The sequence below is a fragment of the Hibiscus syriacus genome, unplaced genomic scaffold (assembly GCF_006381635.1).
Source record: "Hibiscus syriacus cultivar Baekdansim isolate YM2019G1 unplaced genomic scaffold, ASM638163v2 tig00110882_pilon, whole genome shotgun sequence".
NCBI lineage: Eukaryota > Viridiplantae > Streptophyta > Magnoliopsida > Malvales > Malvaceae > Hibiscus > Hibiscus syriacus.
This window is the reverse complement of record NW_024062896.1, coordinates 540,546-564,054: the sequence shown is the minus strand read 5'-3', so window position 1 is coordinate 564,054 and position 23,509 is coordinate 540,546. Positions and strand designations below refer to the sequence as shown.

The following is a 23,509-nucleotide window of genomic DNA, read 5'->3' as shown; positions in this document are numbered from 1 at the left end:
GTTTTTTTAAATATTATAATAAACAATTTAGTTGAAAATATTTTTTCTTACATCTTATACAGCCAAAAAGAAAAAAATCAACACATTATTAAAATATTTTGGTGATTTTAATTTATTGATTTATTAATTTAATTTATTTAAAATTAATTCATTTAATTTATATTAACATGAACTTTGTGTTTAAACCTCTACACTAATTTCGCGAAGAATGGTCAGTAAGTAGTAACATGATGTTTTGTTTCAATAATGCCAACACGTTTTCATTGCTCTTTTCCACAATGCGATAAAATTAAGCGCGGTGTATGAGTCGGGTTGAGTCAGATTTTTGGTCCACTCGACCCGATGTGAATCTAATTCGATATATAATTTAAAAATACGATTCGACCCGAAATAATAAAAAAATATTTTTATTCAATAAAATCAGTGACTTAATTGAAAAAGATAATATATAAAAGGATATTATTGTATTTATTCTTAAATATATAAGGTAAAATTATATTTTTTTTTCAAGTCGGGTATTTTTTACCCTAAACTCGACCCGACCCGAACCTAAAAATAAAAACCGACCCGATCGGATCGGATTGGAACCGTCGGGTTCGGGTCCCATGCCCATCCCTAGTTGCATCCATTTTCATACTTTACGGGATGAATGTCTTTGATCAGAAGGTATATTGGATTGAACTTATCAAGTGATTTTAATGGTAATTTTTTTTTTATATTTTTTTAGAGATTCTGAATTCGAACAGTTATGCTTGTAGAATATATGTATATTGTCAACATATTAAAAGAATTCTAAATAAATATTATGTTATAATAATTCCAGACTATTAAAAAATATACACTATATTACTTATCTCAAATATTTTGTTGAGGTATTAATCTTATCAAATAAATTATTGGTATTTGTCATAGAAACATATCATATGAGGTCATATTTTAAACTTATTTAACATAATTCACTTGCAATGCACTCTACATATAAAATATGTGACTTATATTTAGAAATAATATGCCTTGGAAATGTTTTCTTTAACCTAATCTTAAGATTGTATGTAAAATGCATCATTGCTCAAAGGTAAAATTAAGCATCCCATATTCATATTTGTGTTTCAAGGGAGTTGAAATCTTGGTAGGTCCAAATGCGACAATTGCCTTGAAGTAAAAGGAGTATGCACCCACCAAGATAAGGTCTCAATAAACATAGCCACTTGTTAAAAATTCAATGCAAATTCTAAGGAAATCTATATGTATCATTTAATATATATATATATATATATATATATATATATTAAGAATATTTTAGAATAATATGAAAAGAATGTATGTGTAAAAGTATCTATAAAATAATTTAAATATTTGCAATATTTAATATTATATCTATAATTATTTATTAAAAGAATCTAGATATTTGTACTATTAAATAGTTAAGATATTGACATGTGTCAACAATCCATAGTCACTAGTCTATAAATATGATTGAGTTTTACCATTGTAGTAAGAGTAAAAATGAAGGAAAAAGGTGCCAAAAGGTAGAGAAGAGAAAAGTAGTGGAGTAAGTGTATAGTTTTGTAATTGTATTTTGTATCAATAAAAAGTGTTACCTTTTATTAAGTTTCTAATTAAGCCTTGATTTGTTTTAAGTTCATAGTGCACTTGTGTTAATTTTATTATATGGTCGGTTCCGCCGCCTGATTGATATATTATTGGTTATACCGTCTGATTAATATATGGTCGGCTTTGCCACTTAAATAATATATGATCGGTCCAGCCGCCTAAATATTGTTGTGCACTAAGAATTTATAGAATTAAAAGCTAACCAACATCAAAAAGTTATTGTAGTATTAGTGATATATCCTATATGCTTTATAGTGGATGAGTTGGACTGGTCGAAGTTTTCAACAACACTCATTTTGCACCACCCATCTCCCCTTAGATTCTTCAACTTCAATTTTCAATCATAATTGCTTATAGTTTTAGAAATACTTTTAAAGGTGAGTGTTGTTATATATATATATATATATATATATATATATATATATATATAATTTTTATATAGATGGACACCAATAAAATTTTTAGGTGGACACAATAAATAAAATAAATAAATAATGAAAAAAAATTAAATTTCATGATAAAGACGTGCATGTATCCACCACTGCTCATAACACAAGAAAAAAATATTTGCTTGCACATTAAATTAGTATCCATGCACCCAAGCTTAACACACATCTCTCTACATATCACTCTCATCTAACTTTCATTTTTCTTCTCCTTCCGAAACCCTTCTTTAAATCTTCTCATCTCCAACATGGGTTTCAGGTACTGCGGTCGGCACGACCACGACGACAACTAAGAGTTAGTGAAGCACGTATCGTTAGTCATTCTCGGATTCTTAACCATCTTAGCCATAGTCATTTTCCTTGTATGGGCAAATCCTCCACCCTGCCAAGCCCCATTTCATCCTTCAAGATGTAACCATCTATACTTTCAACCTCACACCCCAATGACATAGTCATTTTATTTCACCCTGCCATAGTCATTTTCAACTTCAAACATGCAGATCACCTTCGCCTCAAGGAACTCCAACGAGAAGATCGATATTTATATAAAGATAAATAAATCGTGAGTTGATATTTGGTTTAACCATTATTTTGCATGTAAAAGATAAAATGTGCACTATAAATAAATAAATACACATAAATTTATTATATGAATCAATTAAACCGTGGGTCAAGACCAAAGAGGTTTTGGTTAGCGCCGTTGGTTAACGACCAAGTTCCCCAACAGCAGCTTAGCTTAGTAGTTTAACTCTTTCTACTGGCGTGGTGTTGTTGGATGCTTTTTTTAATCAATAGTACAGGAAGAGGAGTCATCCAAAAAGAAAGACCACCAAAAGTAACGACTACCAAGACACGACTAGTGATTCGATCTTTTGATCAACCATTTATGGAAAATCTTTTTTGGGGGCTTATGCCTTACTCACGGAAGATTGGATTGCCTGAATCACGAGTCTTATAAACTGTGTTACGATCACCTCATATTGATAAAAGTCCAGAGAACAATTTGAAATGACAATCAAGAAACAATTTCTAGTCATAAAAAACATAAAGGCATGAATTGCTCAAGAACTTCTTTCGGTTAAAACGTATTCAATAATTGGTGAAAAATCAATATACTTCTAATGTCGAATCAGGATCAACTAGAACAGAAATAATGCATTGGGTCGAACTCTTCTTCGATGTCAAGGTAATCGCCATGAATAGTCATCGACTCCCCAGAAAGAGTAGAAGAATGGGACCTATTATGGGACATACAATGCATTACATGCGTACGAAACTTAATAGTATATAACGTCTACGAATAGCTCGTAATGTAATCACATAGATAAGCCCCTACCTGCCAGCACGCGGATAGATAAGGCGGGCGAAGCGCAAAAGGGATGGATGTCTGAGCTGTTGAAAAAGTCAGTCTTGAAAACTGAAATATTAATAGGAATACCGAGGGTTCAAATCCCTCTCCATTCGCGAAGTCATAAGTTCTCTCTTGCGTTATCTATAGATAAGAACAAATTGGATCGACTCGACTGATATGTTAGATGAAATTAGTGAGTAAAATAATTAAGTGAAATTATAATACTAAGTTATCTCACTAGTTAAAAAGATAGTTGTTATTCTTAAAAGTTACAAGTTTGAGCAACATAAACTCCAAGGGTATTTGAATTTTCGTTATCAAATGTTCGAGAATCTTTAGAACATATATTATATATTGTAATCATCCTAAATTAATAAAAAAATATTTTTATGTATTTTAATATTTTTATTATGTTTGTGTAATTTTATTGATCACATTTTAATTATTTCAATAACAAACTTTAGTTTATGTATATTTTTACTTAATTTATTATAATTATTCAATTTTTATTTAAAAATTAAGTCAATTAATTTATATTAAATATAAACTTTATGTTTTAACCTTTAATTATTATTAAAAAAATTATTATCTAATATGTGTTTTGACACATAAAATGATTTTTTTTTAAATTTATTTAAATTTTAAAAATTATAATCATTAATCTTTAAGAAAAAAATCTAAAATTTTTAAATTATCCAAAATCTCCAACGACATTAACTCTAAACAACCATTAAATTTTATATGTTATCGTCAAATCAGTCATCAACAGTCAATCTTTTCATTGTCAGACTCTCACTAATTGGTCGTCTATATGTTATCGTCAAATAAATCATCACCAGTCAATATTTTCATTGTCTAACTCTCACTAATTGGTCGTCACTTTATTTTTGTATGACGTCGTTCAAAATCAGAAATGATTTCTAAATCTCATTATACGAAATCATTTTTTATTCCAATTATAGTATGTTCGTCACCATCGGCGAGGTTACAAAAATTAAATTTAATATTTAAATATTTGATTTGATACGATTCATAATTTCATAAATTTGTTTTTACTTTGAAAATTTTAAAAATAGTATCACATTTAACCCAATCTTAGGATTGTATGTAAAATGCATCATTGCACAAATGTAAAATTAAACATTCCATTTTCATATTTTGGTTTCCAAGAGAGTTGAATTCTTGGTGGGTCCAGTCCAACTCCAAATGCGACAATTGCCTTGAAGTAAAAGGAGGATGCACCCACCAAGATAAGGTCTCACTAAGCATACACTCATTTTGCACCGCCCATCTCGCCTCTTACTCTTCAACTCCCAATCATACACAACAAATATATTTGCTTGCACGTTAAATTAATACCCCAATCTTACACACACACACCTCTCTATATATCACTCTCATCTTACTTCCATTCTTCCTCTCCTTCCAAAACCGTTCCTCAGATCTTCTCATCTCCATCATGGGTTCCAAGGACTGCGGCCGCCACGACGACAACCGTGAGCTCGCGAAGCGCGTATCATTAGCCATTCTCGGGTTCTTAATCGTCTTAGCCATAGTCATTTTCCTTGTATGGGCAATCCTCCACCCTGCCAAGCCCCATTTCATCCTCCAAGATGTAACCATCTATGCTTTCAACCTCACACCCCCCAACTACCTCACTTCAAACATGCAGATCACCTTAGCCTCGAGGAACCCCAACGACAGGATCGGCATTTACTACCAAAGACTTGATGTCTTGGCATCGTACCGTAACCAGCAGATAACTCTACCGACGCTGATCCCGAGAACCTACCAGGGCCATGAGGACGTCACTGTTTGGTCCCCATTTTTGTTAGGCAATGCCGTGCCGGTGGCTAAATTTCTCGAGGTAGGTCTGAACCAGGACATGAATGCCGGTATGGTGCTGCTCAACGTCAAAGTGTTCGGGGAATTGAAATGGAAGGTTGGGACTTGGATTTCAGGTCGATATCAAATGAACGTCAATTGTCCAGCTTACATTTCATTTAGTGATCGAACTAAGGCCATCCAAGTAGGTCTAGCCATGAAGTATCAGCTTGTTCAAAGTTGCAGTGTCGATATTTCTCTTGACTAGTTTATCTTTTCCTTAATTGTTATGACTTATATATATATATATCTATCATGTTTAATCTTCTTGCTTCTGCAACTTCCTTCAAATTAAACTTTGATTTCGATGAGAGTACGAGTACAGTTTTTGGGTCCTGTTCCATGGGAACAAAGGATTGAGTAATTCGATTCACGTTCTCTAAGGTTAATTTAAAGAGTAAATATTCGGTAAACTCATTTAGTTGAGTTGAGAAACTTTGTTCATTCTTGGGATACTCCATTCAATGGCTAAAGACCAATTCCTGGTCCCAGCAATGTTCTTGAAGCTGTAACGATTTGGCAATGCCATGTTATACGCAATTAATGCATTATTACTTCACCTGCTTACATAGCCGCTTCGGAATTATTGTGGTTAGGTATGGTTGGAACTAGTCCTCACTATTCTTGTTAGGCCATAAGTAATCTTTAACAAATTGATTGTTTATGATATATTTTAGATCGGGTCTTGGGTTTGTCAACTAAATTTTTAGAGTTTTGCTATACTTACAAAGAGGATCTCCGAAAACTTTTAAATTTCAGTCAGATTGGACTTGTTGAAACTATAAGTATTCTATAAGTCAGTCAAGATCTCCAAACATTTCCTTTCGCTTAAGGGAGCCTCCAATATGCCTTATCCTTCGGGGACAGGCTTCTTAGTCAAGTATAATACATAAACAAGATCATTTGTCAAGTTCACATGACTTATCGGAACATAATCATAAGTTATTACGAATACTCCTAATCGAGACTGGAAAAAAAATCTTCACGGCCTCTATATTGTTTTCTTCATCCTTCGTGATCAACTCTCTCCCCTACAAAAATACTTTTTAAGTGGCTAATCTACCAATAAACTAGCAAATGACTAAAATCTAAAAAAAAATAGTTTTAAAACACCCAAGCATAAATCAAAGGGTATCCGCCAAAATCTAAGCGATTGTCACATCTAACTAACTTGACGTAATCTTTCAAGAATAATAAGGCCAATGGGATGATACTATAATAATAAGATGTATTATAAAGTTGGATTTGGATAAACTAAGATTAAAATGTAAACAATTTTCATCCATAAACTTATGTTTTTTCTTATATGAAACAGAATCTCAAAGTTTATTAGAAATATTTTTTATCCTCATATTGCCATCTTGCAAAAGCTTATCCACACATCTGTCACAGTGTACACTGACACCAAAACAGACGGTAATGACATAGTACTGTGTTAACTATAAATGAAAAATAAAAACAAAACATGAGAATGAGGATCATCAAAAAGTAATTAAACCCAAAATTAATTGATTTTTGTATAAAATGGAAGCATGAACTGCATTGCATGTACCACAGATTATGACATGACAATGCAATCTGATCACAAGTCGATTTTTGTCCTGTAGCAATGCAATCTGATCACAAGTCGATTTTTGTCCTGTAGCATTTGTTTGAGTCAATGTCATGTTATTTTTTCTACTGAATCTCCTAATGTCATATGCAGTTACTTTTCACCATCAACCATCTTTATATCTTTTTACTGGGAAATTTGATTGAAAGGTGAAATCAGAAAGGTAGAAAGAATGATGAGTTTCTTTCTCTTTTATAGCTTCTGATCACATCAAAACAAACTTGAAACAGCTTACTCGAGTAATTGAGGGAATTGGGTAGGCTTCTCAATGATGATGAATATTAGAATTGGTGTGAAAATATGATGTAACCATATGATATATCATTGATTTGTTATTTAGTATTTGTGCTTGATGGAAAATTAATACAGTTTAACCATCTTTTTCTCCCATCAGGTGCATGTACATGCAATAATACTTCATTTTGTGCTGCACTCTAGTTTGCTTTTATTGCTGTTTTTGACTGTGTTAAATACAGCATCAGTTGTATTTCCATCTCAAATGAAGTGTCATTTTGGTTGAATTTTGAAAATGTCTATATAATCATTTATGGTAAAACCAATCTGGTATTTAACTTTGGATCCTTCAATGCCTCCTTAATCTTCACACTTAAGCTACTGGAAATATTTTAATTGCACACTAAACATATGACGAGACATGGGCATTGAATTTGGAAGTGCACAGTTCAGATATTTAAATTACGATTATAGTCACGCTTTCAATTACATCACGTTGTCGTGATTGTAGACATATTGAGTGTTATTGTGGTCATTAAGGGTATCGTGGTCATTGCAGACATATGCTCTCACCCTCATTTTTTCAACCTTCTTTTCTACCCAGCTCTCAACAATGGGGGTGAGAGACACAATTGAAGGAAACCTTGTAGGAGAATCAGCTTTGTGTGAAGCATATGCCAAAGCAAATCCCCGCTCTCCCTCCGATCTCATCGGTCGAGATTCCCACCTGAAAAATCCCCGCTAACGGTTTGTCCTCTAAACCCTTTCATCATCACAAGTTATGAAATGAAACATTAAAGGAAATTTGCAACACATGCATATATACATATGGATTTTGTTTACCTTTTGCAGCAATGCTTGAACATCAAAGCCTGCACTGATGAGTGCATAACAAAGGGAGAACGATATCAAGGAGAGAGTAATAGAGGTTGCCAAGTAAATTTTTTCTTATTTAGATATAAACTTATAATTCTTATGTACAAAATTACTTAAATCCGAAATCTTTAAGAAAAAATAATATTTTCTTATTTCATTGAGGCCATCTAGAGGATTTGTTTTTCCTTTTTAAAATAATCTATGGTGATTACAATGTAATATATATCCATAGTCTTTCTTGACTATTGACAACGTACACACACCATACTAACACAACTACTTAAACCCAAGACCTTAAAAGAAAACAACGTCTATTTATTTATTGAAGTTACCTAATGGATTTTGAGGATTTTAAAATAACATAGAGTAAATTTGTGGTTTCTTAGCAGTTGAGCTGACAAAATTAAACATACGAAAGTACTGAGGAAAAAAGTAGGATTAAGTACCTTCCATAGCCCAACTTCAAGAGTTTTTAAGTACCATCGTTGCTTTTAAGTTCTAGTTCGACGATTTTATATTTCAAGCTTTGATTTGATAGTTTGTAAATAGAGAATCAATTCGTAAAATATAATTCAAACAGTTTCGAGATATAAATTTATCATATTTCAATCAACATGTTAACGTCTAACTCAAACGATCATTAAATTTTAATTTAAAAAAAGATAAGTTTGAAACATATAAATAATCGAGTGACAATTTTGTAACTTTTAATTATTAGAAGACTCACTCTTTCAAAAATATATTGAGAACTCAACAAATAATATCGAAAAACTCAACAAAACATCATTGATTAAAGGATCATTTACGAACTTGATCCGTAATTAAAATATATTTTTAAAAATAAATTTAAACAAAAGTCGGGAGTAGGAGTAGCTATCAGGATTCAGGCTAAAAAACGTTGAAAAAGAACTGGTAGACAATACAAATCTAAATCATTGCCAATTCAGTTATACTAAATTTATAATCTTCTTCTCCCTCCTCTCTAATGTCTTCCAACAAGAAAAAGATATGGAAAACCCTGTTCATACTCAATGCAGGCTGGGGGTGTAGCAGACCCAAGCTTTCCGACGCTTACGAACCAAAACCCAAAACCCCAAAACCGCCCCGAAATCCATCAAACGCCCCGATCGAAGACGATGATCTCACATCCACTTCCTTCTCTTTCAACAACATCGACACCATATCATCATCGTCCATCACCGATCATCTCAACTCCGATTCCGATTTACCCGATCTCCAAACGTTTCCCAAACCAAACCTCGCCCGCCACTGCTATAAAATCGTCGACAGCATCGCCGTGGTGAAGGATTCCAACGACCCGTACAATGATTTTCGACATTCCATGCTTCAAATGATCGTGGAGAAACGAATCTACTCCGAAGATGATCTCCAGGAGCTGCTTCGGTGCTTCTTGGAACTGAATTCTCGGTGTCACCACCGTCTTATCGTCGAGGCTTTCACAGAGATCCGGGACCGGATTGTTACCGTGGCGGATCAGGAACCATGCTTGGTTCATGGTGGAGAGCTAGACAGAGATCGCGGCATGTGAATACATTCAATTCGCACGTGGGAAGAAGCTGCCCTGCTTGGTATATAGACGAAGTCAAAACTGCTCTGCGCACGTAATTGTTATTTGGTAAATCATCTTACGCTTGTGGTTTATACGTTTTTGTGCAAATTTAGTCGCATTGATTAGTTTTAATATCTCGAAAATGTGTAATTTTTAAAAAAAATAACGTGGGATAATTATTTGATAATATCTATTTTAAAAAATTTGTACTTTTTTTATATTTACTGACTATGATTAACCTTTGTTTTCTATGAATTACGTGATTTATTGTTTTAAAATATTACATTAACGTGACATATAAAATGTTTTTTTATAATTAGATTAATATTATATGTTTTTCCTCAATTTAGTCATGTGTAAGAAAAATTTCAAGAAAAAAGGGTTAAGTTTAGCACTGAAAATGATTGGAAATAATTAAATTATAATAAAGTAAAAACACACGATGCATGGATATTTTGTAGAGTTTGACCTAAATTTTTATATATTAGAAATTGGATTAAACATACACTAGAAGTATATATATATTATATAAAAAGTTCATCTTTTATCTTTCTATTATAAAAGGATCCTTTTAATCTTTCTACATTTTAAAAAATAAATATTTTGATCTAAAATGTTGAACTTGTAGTTGATTAATTTAAATATTTTAGTTTAAATACCTTTTACGTACTTATTAATTTTAAAATTGAACCTTCTTAAAAAATAAAAAAAAATTAATTGATGTATATTTCTTAAGTAAGTAAATAAGCAAAAAAATATAATGATGTTGACATTTTTTAATTAGTACATGACACGTGCTTAACTATATTGGGTTGACGGTTTAAAATATGATTAGATGTGTGTATTGATGCAAACAACTTGTAACTTGTAACGTTACTTAATTATATTTAGATACAAAATTCGTAAGTATCAAAATAATCTAATAAGAATATTTTTTGTAAGTGTTATTGATATGATTGTATGATAATGAAATCATGTTTAGTATGTTTACATGTATGATATAAAAGTGTATGTAATCTTTAGTGATGGTTGATATATATATGAAATTAAAAGTATATTGATGCATGCATATGATTATTTAGTTCATACATGTATGATATAAAAGTATATGATTATTTAGTAAATTAAAACGTTACTTTAATTTTGTCTATATGAATATGATTATTTTGTTTTTACGTCTATATGTTACATGTATATATTATGCATAATATGTATATTTTTAATATTTTATAATATATTTTAATTTTAATTATTTAGATATTTTAGTTTATTTTTATTATATTTGAATACTTTCATATTTTAAATTATAAATTTAGAATAAATTTTATATTTTCTAAAAAAATTAAATAGGCCTTTAAATTTAAAAAAAATAATTTAGTTCATCTGTCATATCGTCAACCATTATAAATTTTCACATTAGTGTCGTGAATTATCATGTCAGCAATAGCATGGTAGTGGTGAACATTTGATTATGTAGGTCAAAAAGGCTAAATTGAGCGCAAAAAAAAAATTAGGGGTCACATTGATTTTTTGGAAAAGTTTGAGTGCCTCATGTACCATTAAGCTTTTTTATTTTTATTTATGTATAAATTATGTTTTAGTCCCTCTACATTTGTTTGTTATTCAATTTGGCCTTTTCAACGTGAATTAATAGCAAACATGACCATTTGATTTTTAGTTTCTTTCAATTCAGTTCTTAGTTCATTAAATTACCTAATATTTGAGCATACCAAGATTAGTTTCTTTTGATTAAGTCCTAAATTTTCCTATCAAAAAAAAGATTAAGTCCTAAATTTGATTAAGAAGACTGGCTTTAATATCTTAACTGTCTTCAATTTGGCCCTTAATTTATGCCTTCTTTTAGGGCATTTGTTCAAATTGGTGCCCTACGCATTTATTCATCATCTTTCAACTAACCTCATCCTCGTAGCCATTTTCTTTAAGAGACAATATACCTTCTTTTAGGTACGATGGTGATGCTTTAATTTTCTTACGCATACCAAATTTATGACTATTTGATCTTACCGAACTAAAAATCTATCGGTTGTGATGCACGTGAAAAAACATCACCTGTATCTCATTAAATTTTATATGAAAAATGTACTGATATAACCATTTAAAAGAAAGAAATAATATAGGAGCCCTACATAATTTATTCATCGCTACACTAGTGATTAGGAGTGAATTTTCTATCGAGTCAGTTAAATTTTTTGAGTTATTAGAGTTTATGTGTTCTATTTTATAATTCAAACATGACTTTATTTTTTTTTGTAAGTCAAGTCAATTTTATAAAATTCGAGTCGAGTCAAGTCTTTTAAATCTAATTATAAATATTTATAATATTATGATATTATTTTATTCTAAATTAAATGATTTATTATAACCATATACAATATATATATATTTCTTCATATTTTTTCATATGTGATATATATATATCATACAGAGTCGAGAGACTTGACTCAAACTTGGAAATTGATTTAGTAATTACTAAAATTTTAGAGTTATTCGATTTGTAGAATTTAACGCATCATTGAATAGCCGATTTTAGGACTAATTATCAACTTAACGAATTAATCAAATGAAATTATGAGGTGATTACACAATTTTTTTAATTAACTTCCAATCCATACAATACACCCGCATGCTTTTCCGGCCCATCTTTCACAAAATACACCTCCCTCATTTTCTGAAACGCGTGCCACGTCAGCAAGGAATCTGACCCGGCCTGGTGACACTTCCCAACCGCCCGGTTCACATCCAAGGTCCGAGCCACCCGGTCCAATCCACCATACAAGCTTTGACAAAATCTCATCATGTGCTTCAAATCATAAACTCTGCTCCCGAAAAACACCCTCAGAACCTTCAAGAACTCCTCTAAGCCGCCGGGCAAGTCGCGGCGCGTGAGTATTTTAACCAAGTACCCGAAATCATACGCGCTGTGGAAAGTCACCCAACTCACCGAGTCATTACACACGAGCCCAGACGACACCATCAACTCGGCGAACCGTTCCGAGTGGATCCCCATCTCCCTGTTCTTCTCGAAATCAATCCCTTGCTTCCTCAAGAGGGCGATGGAATCGGACGCGTGAGCGTCACGCTCTACGTCGAAGTCGCGGAAGTTAAATTCCCAGATGAACTGCTCGTCGTCCGTCCCCAGGTGAGGTAGATTACCCGAAGAATTGGTGAGGGTGAGACCCACTTGGATCAAGTTCAAAGCATCAACGTTGGATTTCAGGATCTTGTAATGATCGGAAGGTCGAAACTGGGCGCCGTAAGGCCGGGTCGGATCCACTTTCGGCCTGAAAACAATGCCCGGGAATTCAGTGTCCATGGAAATGAAAGGGGGTACTCATCGATTACTCGACTGATCAAATCGAACTCCGCTTCTAGATTGTCCGACCATACTTCCCTTATCTTCACATGTCTTGTAACCCTGTCTGAATCATCAAACCCCATGTCCGAAAATCACAGAACTGAAGAATGAAAAGAAAAGAAGATAAAAACTGGAACTTTTTGCTTTATCTTTGCCTGGTTTGGTATTTTGATTGTAGCAAAGAGAGAGTGAAGGTGAGGGGATTATATACGTGTAAATGGAGGGCGGTGAAGGTATCGCTAGGAAAGTGGTCAAACTAAAAGAGGGGACCACTTTCCGTTTCAGAAAGAAGAAAAACTGGGTTCGGCGAAACGTGGGATTTGAGTGTGTTTGACTGAAAAAAAAAACAATGAATGTAGACTAGGTTGCTTCTAATCTTAATTTGGTTTAAATCTCTTAAAGGTCTCTATACTATTTCAAATTTTAAAATATACTAGTCTTTATACTTTTTTGAAAAATTAAATTATTATACTACATTTTATTCAAAAATCTTGATTTCTCCCTTATCTTTAGTTTAATTTTATAATTAACTGTTAAATTGATAAGTATATAAAAAGGAAAAATTATTTTTTAATATTTAAATTTATCATTTTTAATCAATTTGACCCTTAACTTTTAATTAAATAAATAGTTATCATTCATTTAATAATACAATTTTTAATCATCCACATTCATATTTTCTTAATAATTAAATTGATAAAAAAATCATAAATATAAAGGAAAATAAATTTTAATCTGGAAATCAAGATAAAGTTGTATATAAATTCAATTTTATAAAAATAAAGAATAAGAAGTAAAATTAAAATTTTGAAATAGTATGGGGATATTTAACGTATTTAAACGCTTAATGTTTTGTACAAATGCTGGATCCCTGTTTTTCAGTTTCATTACCTGGTATTGTTTAATGGGCAAGTGGGTGGTTGGTGGGGACGGTTTATTTATTTGTTTTTATTCTGATTTTTGGGATTCTGAGGTCAGTTACTTTGTTCTGTTTGTTTCATCAGATTATCCGACTCAGACAGAGTCACGGTTTTCAAGAACTTATGTATCATTTGTGTGTGAATTCATTTGAATTTGGATTTGATGTTAGGTTACAATCTAATTACACAATATTTTTTTTAAAAATTTTATGTAGATTTAAAATGGTTGGATAAGTAAAAATAGATGGTCGAAATTAATTTTTTATTTTTTTTCATTAAATATCTTTTCATTTTTTATTATTAATTTAATTATATACTTTTATTCATCAAACGATCTTAAATTTATGTAAAACTAAAATAATCTTATATTATGTAACAAGATCATATCTCATTGTATTAATTAATTTTTAATAAATGTTTCTTAACTAAAAAGAAATGTATATATATGAGATGGATGATATTGAAAATATTTTTTTATTACTGATTGTATTTTTTATATTTTTATGTGTTTTTTATACTTTTAGTATTATGTTTTATGTATTTTTTATATTTTACTATATTTATTGATTTTTTTATATTTGTGCATAAAATTTTGTTTGTTTGATTAACGAGTTTATATTTTGATTGAGAATATTAGTAACTTTTTTTAAATGACATTTGTTATATAATAATAGGGTGTAAATGAACATAGTGTTTATTGAATTGTTTATGTTTACGAACAAGTTTGTTTATTGACTCGCTCATTTATGTTCATGAACAATCTCATTTATCGAGTCGTTCATTTATGTTCGTCAACAAACTCGTTTATTTTATTTATTTACATTTAAAAAAATAAATGGTATACATTAATTGTAAAGAGTGTCAGAAATTACAGCATCAACAATACAGGCAGGAATTGCTGTTTCGAAGTAAATAGCAGCAGATGTCATAGCCACATAATTTGCAAGGGCAGGAACCACACCATTAGCCTCACGACGAACAAATCGAACTGAAATATGAGGATATGTATCCAGAAGTTGGTGTGCTTCAAGGAGGATGAATTAGTGAACTCTGGGGGTTCTCTAACTGGTGGACGACATTCATAGAGTCGCTCTCTACTACAACTGCTGGAGAAGTGCCATTTCCACCGTCATTTGGACACCATGATAGATTGCCAACGCTTTCCTAAATTGGATGGACGATATCCAGGTGTAGGAAGGCCACGACCATCAATAACCTGACGCACAATCACGAAGGAGAATTCCAATAGCCGGGGAAGCAGAAGTTGATGGGCAAGCTCCATCCACGTATATCTTAAACGTTCCGGTCGGGGGATTCATCCAACGGTGGGGACGCAACCCATAATTCATAGTAACAGATAGGAAGCCATCGCAGAGGTATATGACTATTGCAGAGCAATCCCCGAAGCGATAAGTTGCCAACCTGGCAGAAGGTTCATGAAAGAGGAGATTTCCATTTTTTTACATTTTAAATATCGGCGAATAAGGACTAAATTGAGCACATGGTGAAATTTGGAGTTTAAATTGTGAAGGTTAAGGAGTTTAAGTACATTGATGTAATTTTACCATATTTTTTTAACACTAACTTTGTTCAATTTATGAATATATTAACGAGCATGTTCACGGACGTTAAACGAACGAACATAAATACCTATAAAAATAACTAAATGAATATGATCATAATATTAAAACTTTAAACAGATATGTTGGACCATGAATACATTTAAAAATAAACAAACGGACACAAATACGACCTCGTTCTTTTAAGCTAAGTTCATTTACAACCTATTTAGAACTATGGGTGAAAATATATTGTATATGTCTGATTATATAATTTTTATTTCCAATTTTTTCTAAGAATACTTGATAGTATTATTTATTATAAATATGTAGTTTTTATAAGATAGTAAATGAGAAGTTACGGCGATTTTTAAAAAAAATATACAACATAAAAGGGTAATTTTTTTTAATAATTTAATATTTATATTCACAATGAATATTTAAGTACTTATGTTGATGTCATATTAAATTTCAGTATTCCCAAAAATAATAATAATTTTTTAAAAATTGAAACGGACAATTTATTAAATTTTAGATAATCAACAATTGAATTAGACAAAATGAGTACCTACCCTACTTCGTGGCGATTTTCTAAAAAAATCATCATTTTTTTAATTATATACATGCCAGATACCGTTAGAGAAAATATTACGAATTTAGTATCTTTTACAAAAAGACGCGACTCAAGCAGTGATTTTAACGCTGATTTGGTGCCACATGTTGAAAATTACAGCCCATGCACCGCGTCTTATGTTACGTGTAAAGACCAGGTGTTAGTTTTGTAAAAAAATTTAAAATGATGTCTAATATGTAATTAATTTATGTTATCATGATTTTTTTTGTAAAAACATCAATTTTTTATTTATTTTTCGTGCGTGAAATTTTTTTTGAATTAAAATATTTAATTTTTTTTTCAAATTATTTTATAACTCGACAAATTTTGATTTTTGCATGAAATTACACAATACATATAATTTAGTATAGGAAAACTTTGAAGGTAATTAATTTAAAATATGAATAATTTTATAAAACAAATTATAACTAATATTTCTTTTACAAGATGATGATGATAATGATGATAAAAAATATTTTATAATTTAAAAAATTATGAATTTCATATATTTTTAAAAAAATTATTGACTTTTAAAATTAATTGTTTAAAAATATAAAAATATTAAAATAAACTTTTAGTTACAATTGAGGGATCAAATGAATTATTATTCATTAATTATTTTTTTAACAACAGTTAATAATATTTATTCATTTTTAATAAAATTAGAATTTAATATTTATTTTATATTTTTTAAAATTAATATTAAAAAGAATATTTTAAATATATAGGTGATATTTTTAGCTTTACCTTCTTCTTTTTTATTGAATTTTATTCACTTTTAATTCTTTTTTTATTATATTTTTTTATTGAATTTTAAATATATGAGTTGTAATTCAAATTAATCATTTATTCTTTTATTATTCAAATTAATTAAGAAAAAATATGATAAAATATTTCTAAAAGAAAAGTATAAATACATACATGAAAATCTAAAGATTTTCCTTTCTTTCGCGTTACTCTCTAAACTTGTAACAAAATTCAATAAAAAAAAGAATGTAAAACTAAAAAATATCACCTATATATTTAAAATATTATATCTAATATTAATTTTATTCAATATAAAATAAATGATAAATTTTAATTTTATTAAAAATGAATAAACTTTATTAACTATTATTAAAAATAATAATTAATGAATAATAATTCATTTGATCCTTCAATTGTAATGAAAAGTTTATTTTTAATATTTTTCTATTTTTAAACAATTAATTTTAAAAGTCAATAATTTTTTTAAAAATATATGAAATTTATAATTTTTTAAGTTATAAAATATTTCTTATCATCATCATCATTTTGTAAACGAAATACTAGTTATAAAACTTTTATAAAATCATTCATATTTTAAATTACTTGCCCTCAAAGTTTTCATATATTAAATTATATTTATTATGCAATTTCATGCAATAAATTAAAATTTGTTGAGTTATAAAATAATTTGCAAAAGAATATTTAAAGATTTTAATACAGAAAGTTTTTATAGGACACACAAAAAAATAAATAAATTGAAATTTTTACACAAAAATCACCCTAACAGAAATTAATTACATATTAGTCATAATTTTAAAAAAATTACGAAAATAGCACTAGACTTTACACGTGGCGTAAAGCGCGATGCATGGGCTACGCCGTTCTGCAAAGGGTGCTAGATCACTAATATTTTCTCTAAAAGTATCTGACACGTATATAATTAAAAAAAGGTGATTTTTCGGGGGGAAATGGTGATTTGGGGGGGGGGAATCGCCCTACTTCGTTGGCCTCACTAATTGTTGAATTATGTTTTGTTGAAAACATTTTTTATGTTTCGATATAACAAATTAAGTTAAATGAATTTTAAGATTTTATAAATGATTTTCTAAGTATATTCGATTTAATTAATCGAATATCAAATTATTACTCCAAGTCTTTCAAGATCAATTTCAAACTTTACTAAAAGTGTAAAATTGTGTTTTATACTTAATATATTTTTTAAACAATTTTTCACAAAGTATTTTGAACCAAAATCAAGCCTAAAATCAATTTTTCAAGGTGATGCACCAATTAATTTTTCAAACATCAAATGCATTTTATGCATCGATGCACTCAATGCATTTGATGCATCGATGCACAAGACCATGCATCGATGCACTCAGGCTTTTTCAAAACATCGAATGCATTTCATGCATCGATGCACTCTTAGTGCACCGATGTGCACCGATGCACTGAGAGTCCAACGGTCAAAATATTTGAATTTTACACTGATGCACCTAGGGTATGCATCGATGCACTGACGCTCCCAACTGCTTTAATTAATTGTTTTCACACTTAAACGGCTCTATTGACTCCACTAATCATCCCCAACGTTCAGAATCATTTGAAGGTGTATTTAAACAAGCTTAGAAGTCATTGATCAGAAACAAGAAACAACAAGCAACTAGAATCAAAAGAGAATCAAAGAGAAAGCATCAAACCTCAAGTTTGAGCATTTCAAGCCTATTTTTCATTCAATATTCATTTTGCTTTCAAGAACACTACTTGTACTCAATTGTATTCATTTTTAGTGTTCTTTTCTTTGTTCTAGAATTGTGCAAACAATCTACCTTGTGAGGATTTCTTTGTAAGTTTGCAAATTTGTAATCTTCTCTTTGAGAAATAGTGTTCTCAAGAATTTAGGTATATTCTTGAGGGTGTTGTAAGGTTATCTCTTTGGCCTCAAAAGAAAGAACAAATGAGTGAATTTGTTGGAAAATCCTTAGTGTGGATAGCTAAGGTAGTGGACGTAGACTTTGGTTGAGAAAGTCGAACCACTCTAAATCATTGTGCAAATCTTTTCAATTTTCTGCAAAAGCTTCCACCAGATTTTTTAATTGCCAATTCACCCCCTCCTGGCAAATTTCGTCGATCGATTAACTCAACAATTGGTATCAGAGCCTCACTCATTTGAAGGTTTAATCGCCTCTTGAGTCGATTCGGGAAGAGTTACATCAATAATCAAGTCATCAATGGCCTCCGCTTCAAACTTCGACTCCGATCTCGATTCAATGCCCGTCAACAAGCCTCCTTTCTTCAATGGGGCTAACTATGCCTATTGGAAAAATAGGATGATGTATTTCATTCAAGCTAGTGACATGAGAGCATGGAATGTTGTAGAAGACGGATATATCAAGCCTCTCACTCATCTAAGATTGTGGAGTGAAGGAGAAACAAGAATGTTCCAACTCAACTCCAAAGTCATCCATATCATATTTTGTGCTCTTGGACCATATGAATATGAAAGAGTTTCATCTTGTAAAATCGTAAAAGAAATATGGGATAAACTACAAGTCACTCATGAAGGCACCGACGAGGTAAAAGAATCTAAAATTAGTCTTCTAACGCATAGCTATGAAAATTTTAGGATGAAACCAGATGAAGATATCAAAGCTATGACGGATAGATTTTCAACGATTGTCAATGGTCTCAAATCATATGGAGAGATCATACCAAAAGTAAAGCTTGTGAGGAAGTTAGTTTACTCTATTCCAAAATCATGACAATCAAAGAAAACGACAATCATCGAGGCTAAAAACCTAAAATCCTTAACTCTTGAAGAGCTAATCGATTCCCTCCTCACTCATGAAATGATGCTTGAAGATGAGGTGGACCTCGATAAGATTGACGAGACACCAAAGGAGAAGGAGAAGAAGAAAAACATTGGAGTTGCTCTCAAATCCACAAAGGATGAGAGTGATTCGGATGAAGATGAAAATAACGAAGAAATGGCATTATTTGCCAAACGATTCAGAAAATTGATGAGGCCTAACCGAGGAAGAAAATTCAAACGCAATGAAGGCTTCAAAACTGAATCGAAGGAGAAAAACCTGATTATTTGCTACGAATGCAAAAAACTGGGGCATGTCAAATATGATTGCCCTCAATTGAAGAAGAAGGGTCAATCCAAGAAGAAACACAAGGCTCATGTAGCTACATGGAGTGATGAAGAAGGTTCCGATGAAGAGGAACAAGAAGTAGCTAACTTGTGTCTAATAGCCATCGGGGAAAATTCTCAGGTAACTTCTAACTCATTTGATTCAGATGAATTATCTTATGATGAGTTATTAGAAGATTATAATGGTTTGGCTTCGGATTATAAAACTCTATTTTCAAAATATAAAAATGATGTTTCAAAATTAAAAAATGAAAATAGTCTCATGTCCAAAACCAACAATGGGCTTGAAAGTAAGATTAAAGAATTGCAAATCAAAATTGATGATTTTGAAAAGAAAAATAATGATTTGCATAACTTACTTTCAAAAGTTCATGATGATCATCAAAAAGAAATTGATGATCTTAAAGCTTCTTGTAATAAAGTTGGATCAAAACATTTTGAAAAAGGTGAAAATTCAAAATCCAACTTTGTTAGAAAAAGTTTTAGAAACTACAATCATAGAGGTCCTCAACGAACCTTGAATGGTAAAATCGTTAAGAGTATATGGGTTCCTAAAGAACTCATTACTACTAAAGATAAAGATATCCTTCATAAATGGATACCAAAGGGGACAAGGATTTTAGAAACTAATGAATATTGACCCAAAAGAATTTGGGTACCAAAAATTAGAAATTAATCTATGTTTGTAGGAAAACAAGCATTGCTACAAGGCACAGGAAACAAATTCAAATTCATGGTACCTTGATAGTGGATGCTCGAGACACATAACCGGAGACAAAAGCTGGTTCATTGAGCTTAACGCTAAAACTGGAGGAGAAATAACTTTTGGTGATGATTCAAAAGGTCACATTGAAGGTATATGTACTATAGGTAATACCTCTTCCATACAAATTAAAAATGTTTTATATGTGAATGGATTAAAGCATAATCTCTTGAGTATTAGTCAATTTTGTGATAAGGGATTCAATGTCATGTTTGAAACTAATGGTTGTAAAGTTATTAACATTGCATCTAATCGGATTATGCTTGTTGGTCATAGAATAGGAAACATTTACATGGTGCATTTAGACTCTATCGTTATGACTAATTTATGCCTAGTTGCTAAGGATGAGCATGATAGTTGGTTATGGCATAGGAGACTAGGACATACGAGTATGAGTGTTTTGCAACGGCTGATTCAAGGTGATTTAGTTCGAGGGTTGCCTAAACTAAAATTTGATAATGATAAAATCTGTGATGCTTGTGCTAAAGGAAAACAAAAGCGAGTTTCTTTTAAATCCATTAATGATGTATCAACTAGTAGAGTATTACAATTGATCCATATAGATCTTTTTGGGCCAACTAAGACTACTAGCTTGGGTGGAAAACAATATGTATTTGTCTTGGTAGATGACTATTCTAGATATACTTGGGTTCTATTTTTAAGTACTAAAGATGAAACATTAGAAAAATTCATCACGTTTTCAAAAGTAATCCAAAATGAAAAAGGTTACTCTATAACTAGTGTTAGGAGTGATCATGGAACTGAATTTGAAAATATTGGATTTACTGATTTTTGTAATTCTAATGGTATTAGCCATAATTTTTCAGCACCAAGAACCCCTCAACAAAATGGAGTTGTTGAAAGGAAAAATCAAACTTTAGAAGAAATGGCTAGAACCATGCTTTGTGAAAACAATTTGCCAAAATATTTTTGGGCGGAAGCCACAAATACCGCTTGTTATGTTATTAATCGAGTAATGATTAGGCCTATTTTAAAGAAAACTCCACATGAACTTTTCAAAAATAAAAAGCCTAACATTAGCTATTTTCATCCTTTTGGATGTAAATGTTTTGTTTTAAACAACGGTAAAGACAATCTTGGCAAATTTGATGCTAAAAGTGATGAAGGAATTTTTATGGGTTATTCCTTAAATTCTAAAGCTTATCGAGTATTTAATAAAATAACTTTAATTGTAGAAGAGTTTATACATGTTGTTTTTGATGATAACCTCCTTCTGAGGAAGGATTCTTGTGTGAATGATGATGTAGGTGTTATAAATACAAATGACATTAGAAATGATGTTAGAGAACCATCATCAAAGGAATAAACGAAAAATGAGGAAACTCATGATCCTCTCGAGAATCCAACCATTGAAGAAATATAAGTATCTTATCTAAGAGAGCATAACTATGTCAAGGATTGTGAAATCATAGGTGATCCATCCAAAGGGGTAACAACTCGATCTTCTCTTAGAAATATATGTAATTATGTTTCATTTATCTCATGCATTGAGCCTAAGAATATTAAAGAAGCATTAAATGATGAACACTGGATTATGGCTATGCAAGAAGAGTTAAATCAATTTGAGAGAAGTAAAGTATGGACATTAGTTGAAAAGCCTAGTAATAAATCTACTGTATTTACTAGATAGGTGTTTAGGAATAAGCTTGATGAAAGTGGTAATATAGTGAGAAACAATGCTAGACTTGTTGCTCAAGGCTATACTCAAGAAGAAGGCATAGATTATGATGAACATACGCTCCCGTAGCTAGGATGGAAGCAATTAGAATGTTATTAGCATTTACATGTTTTCATGAATTTAAATTATATCAAATGGATGTTAAAAGTGCATTTTTAAATGGTTTTATAAAGGAAGAAGTGTATGTGGAACAACCTCCAGGTTTTGAGGATTTAAAATTTCCAAATCATATTCTTAAATTGACAAAAGCACTTTATGGTTTAAAATAAGCTCCTAGAGCTTGGTATGAAAGATTGTCAAATTTTTTTAATTGAAAAAGGTTTTTCAAAAGGGAAGGTTGACACTACATTGTTTTTAAAGCATAAAGGTAAAGATTTATTAGTAGTTCAAATTTATGTTGATGATATAATATTTGGTTCTACTAATGATGTTCTTTGCCAAGAATTTTCTAAGCTAATGCAAAGTGAATTCGAGATGAGCATGATGAGGGAGCTCTCATTTTTCTTGGGACTCCAAATCAAGCAAATAAAAGATGGCATCTTCATCAATCAAGCTAAGTACGTTAAAGATATGCTCAAGAAGTTTGGACTGGAAAATGAGAAGCCACATAACACTCCAATGAGCTCATCAACAAAGCTTAACTTAGATGAAGGAGGTAAATGTGTGTGGATGTTAAATTATATAGGTAAATGATTGGCTCTTTGCTTTATCTAACTGCAAGTAGACCGGCCATTATGTTTAGTGTTTGCTTATGTGTTAGATTTCAATCTTGTCCTAAGGAATCACATTTACTAGCTATTAAGAGAATCTTTAGATACCTTAAGGACACTCCTATTTAGGACTTTGGTATCCTAGAGACTAGCTTTAGTTTGCATGCCTTTTTTGATGCGGATTATGGAGGATGCAAATTAGATAGAAAAAGCACCTCCGGTACTTGCCAATTCCTTGGAAATATGCTGATTTCTTGGTTTTCAAAGAAACAAAATTGTGTTGCATTATCTACCACTGAAGCGGAATATATTTCAGCCGGTAGTTGTTGTGCACAAGTTTTATGGATGAAACAACAACTTTTTGATTATGGAATTGAA

The 23,509-nt window shown here is 31.0% G+C and overlaps 2 protein-coding genes, 1 long non-coding RNA gene and 1 pseudogene across 3 annotated transcripts in view; 3 read left to right on the top strand and 1 right to left on the bottom strand.

Annotated features, from left to right (window-relative positions):
• Positions 1-105: 105 nt before the first annotated feature.
• On the bottom strand, positions 106-13,120 carry LOC120144160 (annotated as a pseudogene).
• On the top strand, positions 4,820-5,576 carry LOC120144163 (NDR1/HIN1-like protein 12). The gene has a single exon (XM_039158299.1). It carries the CDS (start codon positions 4,871-4,873, stop codon positions 5,501-5,503), a length of 633 nt encoding a protein of 210 aa, XP_039014230.1. The 5' UTR covers positions 4,820-4,870; the 3' UTR covers positions 5,504-5,576.
• LOC120144164 (transcription repressor OFP6-like) lies at positions 9,003-9,585 on the top strand. Its single transcript, XM_039158300.1, has one exon. The coding sequence runs from the start codon at positions 9,003-9,005 to the stop codon at positions 9,564-9,566; it is 564 nt and encodes a 187-aa protein (XP_039014231.1). The 3' UTR covers positions 9,567-9,585.
• The window catches only part of LOC120144165, a 23,541-nt gene continuing 12,965 nt past the window's right edge, over positions 12,934-23,509 (top strand). Inside the window, exons 1-2 of the long non-coding RNA XR_005518016.1 lie at positions 12,934-13,046; positions 14,558-14,560. This is a non-coding gene — a long non-coding RNA (uncharacterized LOC120144165). The remainder of the gene's footprint in view (positions 13,047-14,557; positions 14,561-23,509) is intronic.